Source organism: Cyprinus carpio, chromosome A13, assembly GCF_018340385.1.
Source record: "Cyprinus carpio isolate SPL01 chromosome A13, ASM1834038v1, whole genome shotgun sequence".
NCBI lineage: Eukaryota > Metazoa > Chordata > Actinopteri > Cypriniformes > Cyprinidae > Cyprinus > Cyprinus carpio.
The window spans coordinates 15,035,441-15,041,942 of record NC_056584.1 but is presented as its reverse complement, the minus strand read 5'-3'; the positions used below and the strand labels follow the sequence as shown (position 1 = coordinate 15,041,942).

The 6,502-nt window shown below is 41.1% G+C and overlaps 1 protein-coding gene across 2 annotated transcripts in view; it reads right to left on the bottom strand.

The window, feature by feature from the left end:
- Window positions 1-1,682: 1,682 nt before the first annotated feature.
- LOC109078940 (B-cell lymphoma/leukemia 11A-like) overlaps window positions 1,683-6,502 on the bottom strand; it is a 57,958-nt gene continuing 53,138 nt past the window's right edge. For both annotated transcript variants that reach the window (XM_042768953.1, XM_042768954.1), the window contains exon 3: window positions 1,683-6,407. In XM_042768953.1, coding sequence (XP_042624887.1) covers window positions 4,348-6,407 — 2,060 coding nt within the window. In that variant the 3' untranslated portion in view covers window positions 1,683-4,347. The remainder of the gene's footprint in view (window positions 6,408-6,502) is intronic.

Here is a 6,502-nt window from a genome sequence, read left to right as displayed (position 1 = left end):
ATTGGTTGCTATTAAACAGGCCATGACAGGAATAGTTAATCCAAAAAGTTTTTTTTTTTGTTTTTTTTTTTTTTTGAAAATTGTTCCACATAAGAAAGAAGGCATTTATGTGAGACATGAGTGTGAGTTAAATGATTCTCTCAAAAATCAACATTAAAGGAAAAAAAGAGGGAATTTCAGTGCATGTTTTAAAATGAGCACTCGTTTCTCAGTCATGAGAGAGAAAAGTCAGTGATTGTCTTAAAGCATGTTTGAGTAGAGTGACATGTTGTCTTCAAGAGCCAGATGAATAAAATGGGAATGATTGGGTAAGGGAGGGGTTGAAGTTTTGCGTCTTTCCCACCTGCCAAAACACAATAGACTTCTCTAAACACAAGTGGCTATTTCTTTCTTGTGTTTGAAGAGGAATCTTAAAGAAACAGACAAAGGAGAAAAAATTGAGTGTGCATCATTATAAACAACACTCAGTTTGTGGTCAAGAATTTATTCTGCTAAAAAAGTTTCTGTTCATTTAGCTAATGCTGAACTGGTGAATGTAGGCAACATTTTTGGAGATTCCATCTGCATATGTGGTAAATCTGCTAAGCTGTTTTTTCTGACCTATAGAACAGGTAAGGGTAACACTTTTTTAAGGTAAGTCACTTGGTCACATGACCCCAGAGATTTGCAGAGCAGCCTGAAGGCCCTACTCCGCCCATGCTGGGCTAAACACTGCATTGCTGAACCACATGAACACACAGTAGTGGGTAATGGAACAGGGGAGGGGAAAGGTGGAAAGGTGCCACGAGTCCAGAGCTGCTCAGGATGACGGTCCTAATTATTTGACATGCACACACCCAGTGGAGTTCAAGCAAATGAGAGTTAAACACCGTCATGGCTTTAGTAAGAATACTTTGAGTTGTTTAAGTGTGTGTGTGTGTGTGTGTGTGTGTGTGTGTGTGTGTGTGTGTGTGTGTGTGTGTGTGTGTGTGTGTGTGTGTGTGTGTCCTTGACAAAAATAAATAAATAAATAAAAGTGTACTCTACAAAAATGTAGAGAGAAATCTTTGCCACCAGACACGGGTATATACTTTCATTTTTTTTTATTTTTTTATTAATTGTTTTCAATAAAGGGACAAAAAAATGGTTGGTGAACAGGATAATGTAGACAACTGCCAGAAAACAGCGACAGTGGTTTCTCCAATAAAACTCAACATAGACCAGAAAAAAAAACAACAAAAAAGCAAGTCTGTCAATGACCTTTGGTCATTCTTTTCTTTCTTTAAAAAAAAAAGAAGAAGAAGAAAAAGAAAAAAAAGAAAAATTAAAACAAACGAACAAAAAATAATCCATTCTATGTCTCCGTTTTGAACGGAGTATTTAAGCAATAATAAATAGTGACTCCCATTGAAAAAGATAAAGTTCAAGTTCAAGTTACAACAAACAGCTCTCATAACAGGAATAGAAAAGGCTGATAACAAAATATTCCGCATTTGCCATTTACAAAAGAGTATGAACTTAAGTGGGCTGCTCCTTTAGTTCCATTTCATTTTTAAATATGCTTTGCATATGAAAGTCATCCCAATCTAAATATAAAGCACCATTTAATATTTGGCAATGAAAAATAAAAACACCTGCAAAACATTGATTATTTGAATTCATTTATTTGAATGATTTTTTTGTACATCCCTATTACAGCCCTATTGCTTACTGCATATGACCTTAGCTTTTTTTCAAGATGCTGGAATGTATTCAGGTGAGATGGGTGAAAAGACAGAAGCACACTACAGAACAACCCAACATTAGCTTGCTGTACTGCATACAGAATGGCAGCAAAGGAGATTTTTAAAAAAAAGAACAGAAAAAAGATATGTACAACCACCTGTTTTAGCTAGTGTGGACATTCTCAAAAGACTCCTCGGGGAAACCATTGAATGGCCTCCTTTGTACAATGCCACATACTTTCATTTTTTTAATTTGATTTTTTTCCCCCATTTTCTTTTTTTAAACATACAAATAATTTGCACTATATTATCCTGCCAAATTAAAAAAATATACCGTGGCAGCTTGTTGTTTTTTCCACTACCAAAAAAGGTACAATAATACCTTTTGAGAGAACAAGCAACAGTTAAAAATACAAGCCTCAATATAAATACTGTAGTACCTACACTAGGTGAACATTTAATTCAAATACCATTCTAGAAATACAGAAGAAAGTAGACCATAAATGTGTTTTAGCATAGGAACTGACATGATGTGCATTTTCCTATATTTAAGTTTCTCTATTATATATTTTATATATAGTCTTAAACCTTTCCCCAATGCAATTTTGACCTGAAGAGCTGTGAAGAACCAAGATGAAAAAAAGAAGAAAGAAAAGAATGAAAAAAAATCACAGATTTTTCCCATTATATATATATTGTGATCAAGTCTTGAACACCACCAAGTCAAAGAGGAAAAGAGAAACAACAAACTTAAATACAGTTTCCCCTAAGATAATGAAATGTTACTTTTTAAAAAAGTCATTTTATTTTCATACTTAAAAAAAGATTTGTACAAAAAAAGTTCTTGCAGTGAAAGCAGCAAGTTTCAATTGTCCATTCTTTGTCAAGCACTGTGTGCTTTGACACAATAATATATCAGAGTTGGGCTTTATCTTCATGAGGTGAGAGGAGGAGTTGGCTTTTTTACATTAAATAATGACACCATGTTTGATTCAATAGGAAGTTTTCCCTCTCGTGAATACCTGTAAACAGGGAAACTTTAACAGTGCACTTCGTTGTCCAACAAGCAAGCAATCTTAATTTATATTCAGCTACTATACCTCCAAATAGCATGTTTAATATAAAAAGAAGGGCAGAGTTCAAGTGCCGTCTAAACACCAAAAAACGTTGTCTAAAGTCATCAATGTCATAATGCAACAATGAAAAAGAGTCTCCTTTGAATGTCAACTTATACCACACTATTTTTGAAACTCATATAAAACAAAGGAACAAAAGTGAAGTGTATGGTTTTCCCTCTCTGTCTCTCTCTCGCTCAGTCAGTCTTTCAGGTTCATTTAGTCTTTTAGGGAGCTCAGACATAGGCAATAATAAAGAAATAAGATTTTGACTCAGACCTGTAGGCAATTCATGGTTAATCATCACTGACAGCTGCAAATATTTCAATGCTTTCTTAATAACCAATTCTCAAGTGTACATTACATTAGTTTGCTCCAAATGCCCTTAGGTGTTCCTTCGCCATGGTTGTTCACACTAACAATGGTCATAAAATAAACATCAAAATCTTGTGCTACTGAAGAAAAGACTTGAACAAACAGAAAAGTCAAATGATTGTGGACTGAAAACTAGTACCGTCAAGTACAGTACCTTCAGATAGACAAAGTAAAGAAGGCTAAATCCCACACCATATACTGCATGTGCCATGCCCAGGACATAAACCACAATGGAGGGATACGTTTTACATAGGTACCTAATGATGATTAACTAGAAATTTCCTTAGCTTTTTGATTATTACTATTTTACTAAGTCAATGTTGACTATAGCTGTCAGGTACTTGATGCAAGAACCTTCTGAGGATCCGATCGATCCTTATATATTATCCAGCTGAGACTCCAGAATAACAGCAGATGAGATTAACCAATGCAATTTCAAGATATCCAAGGCACTCTTTTTGTTTCTTTTACCAAATGATAGTACAAATTCAAATCTTAATGTTGTTTCCTTTTTAAGAAATTCAAAGGCTGTCATTACTTTTATTCTGTGATTGGGGCCCAATTAGTATATTTTAACCCTATATGGACAGAACATCTTTTTGAAAGATTAGTTTAAGTGCGATATATCCAGTCCATCCAAAGAGGGTTAAGTGATAGCCTGTAATCCTCCATGTTACAACACAAAACTGTACATGATATGTATTACAGAATGTATGCAGCATGGTTGTTTTTTTCTTTTCTTTTCTTTTTTTTTTTTTTGATCTTAAAAAAAGAAAAAAAAGAAAAAAAAATCAAAATAATGAACAATAAAACAGCAACACATTTACTAAACAACTAACCAACCAGGGACAATTTATTTTTAAAATTAGCCAAAATATATCATGCATGCTGTCAAATTTTCCAAAATGGGAAAGAAAAAGTACACAACATGTAAATTATTGCACAAGAGAAAGGCTCCAAGTTTGCGTCAATGCAATAGTATTGCCCCGATACAGATCATGCATTCAACGGTAAATGAAAAGGGTGTGCTGGTGGTGCCAAGCAAGTTGTCTTAGCCGCCACTGGACTAGCAAAACAGGGAAATCTACAAGGATGAGGGTGGGAGTGGGGTGTTATTCTCTGTTAACGGGCAAGTGAGCCATCACACTGCACCGCTACTCAGTTTTAATTTCGTTGTTCAATGCACGGTCACTGTGCCATTTTTTCATGTGTTTCTCAAGGGTGCTGTACACACTAAAAGGCATGTGACAGATTTCACATTTGTAAACGTCCTTGCCCACTTGCCCGTGCGTTTTCATGTGCCGTGTTAGCTTGCTGCTCTGAGCGCAGGCATAATTGCAGAGCTCACACTTATAAGGCCTCTCACCCGTGTGGCTCCGGCGGTGCACTGTCAGATTGCTGCAGTTTTTGAATACTTTGCCACAGTACTCGCAGGTGTCACTGCGTCGGCCATCTTTTGAGCTGGGCCGGCCAGGACCCCCAAGGTGTGGTGTGCTGCCACCACTACCAGTCCCGCTGCGGCCCGAGATGCCACCATCCAGGTCCCCTGGTGGTGTAGAGAAGCGCAAGCTTCCATTCTCTGAGGAGTGCTCTGAAGACGAGGCGAAAGGCGATTGTCTGGAGTCCCCGAAATTCAGAAAGGGGTCCTTCAGCTGCCGAGAGGCAGCATAGCCAGCCAACCACTGGGAATAGACATTCTCAGTGTTGGGGATTGTAGGGGTGGAGAGGTCAAAGTCCTTCTCCAGCTTGATTCGTTTGGAGAAAGGACTAGGTGAGCTGGGACTGCCCAGTAGGAGCTTCTTGGACAAACCAACAGAGGCAGACTCACTGGGGGATGAGCCTCGACCATTGATAGCTGGGCCACAGCCCTCGTCCACTCTGTCTGATTCCAGAGCCGAGTCCTCATCACACATGTCCCTATGTGCATCACTGTCAGAGTTTAGGGCTCCTCGCTTGTGTTGATGAAACGCCTCACTGTAGTGCTGCATGCTGGCTGCCAAGCCCATACCCTGCATAACCTCAGGCAGTGAGCGCGGGATCCCGTCCTCGCCCCCACCCAGACGTCCGCCGTTGTTCTCGTGGTGCCGTGCAGCTTTGAGGTTGAGGCTGAAGTGGTAGTTGTTTCTACCTCCATCTCTCTCCAGCTCCTCCTCCTCACCTTCCTCCTCTTCCTCTTCCTCTTCCTCCTCTTCTTCTTCCTCTTCCTCTTCCTCTTCTTCCTCTCCATTCTCTGGAATCAGACGATCATTTTCACTTTTGAATTTGGCTACCACAGACTTGAGGGCATTACTGGCACTACCCACCAAGTCGCTGGTTCCAGGCTCAGGGGAGCTGGCTGTGGACAAGCCATCGTCAGACTTGACAGTCATCGGCGATGACTTGTTCATGTGTGTCTTCATGTGCCGCTTTAGCTTGCTGGCCTGCGTACAGGCATGGTCGCACAGGTGGCACTTGTAGGGTTTCTCACCCGTGTGACTGCGTCGATGCACAATTAAATTGCTCTGGAACTTGAAGGTCTTCCCACAGAACTCACAAGACTTGCTCTTCATGGGCGTGTTGGGCTGTTGCGTAAGAGGGGTCGGGGTGGACTGGGAGCCAGAGGGGGACTGCATGGAAGGTAGAGGAGGGGTGGAGAGAAAGGGTGGGTTAGTTCCTGACTGGAATGGTTGTAGTAGCCTTTGCATAGGGCTGGGCCTGTTGGGTGAGAGAGGAGGAGATGACCCTGAGGTGTTACCAGCCAGTTCCCTCAACCTACGAGAGAAGTCCATAGCTGGGGGATCCATTGGTATGGGGTTGAGGCGCAGCACCCTGTCGAAGGCACTCGGGTGGTGGGTGGCCAAAGCCAGATCCTCCGGGCTCAGGTGCTCCATGCGATGAGGGTCCAAGTGATGGCGGGGTGGAGGGCTAAAAAGAGGCGGCGTAGGGGGAAATCGGCCCTCTCTGAGAGGGGGTCCATCGCGTCCAGAGTTGGCTATCCGAAGAAGGTTAAATGGGCTTCCCTCTGGGAGATGGATGCCATGCAAGGGGGGCTGAGAGGAGCAATCTGCACTCATTCCCGAAGGAGCTCCCACACGGGGCGTGAGCGGACTTCCACGCTCACTCTCAAGGTAGATGCGGAAGCCATGAGTGTTCTGGGCATGTTGCAGCAGAAACCAGGCACTGCTGAATGGCTGCTTACAGGTTGTGCAAGTGTAGATGTTGGGCTCATCTTTACCTGCAGAAAACAAAAGAGAAGAGTTAATTCTCTAACTGTACCAAAGATATTAACTGCAACTCATTTAAAGGAACAGCAGAATAGAATAGAATAGA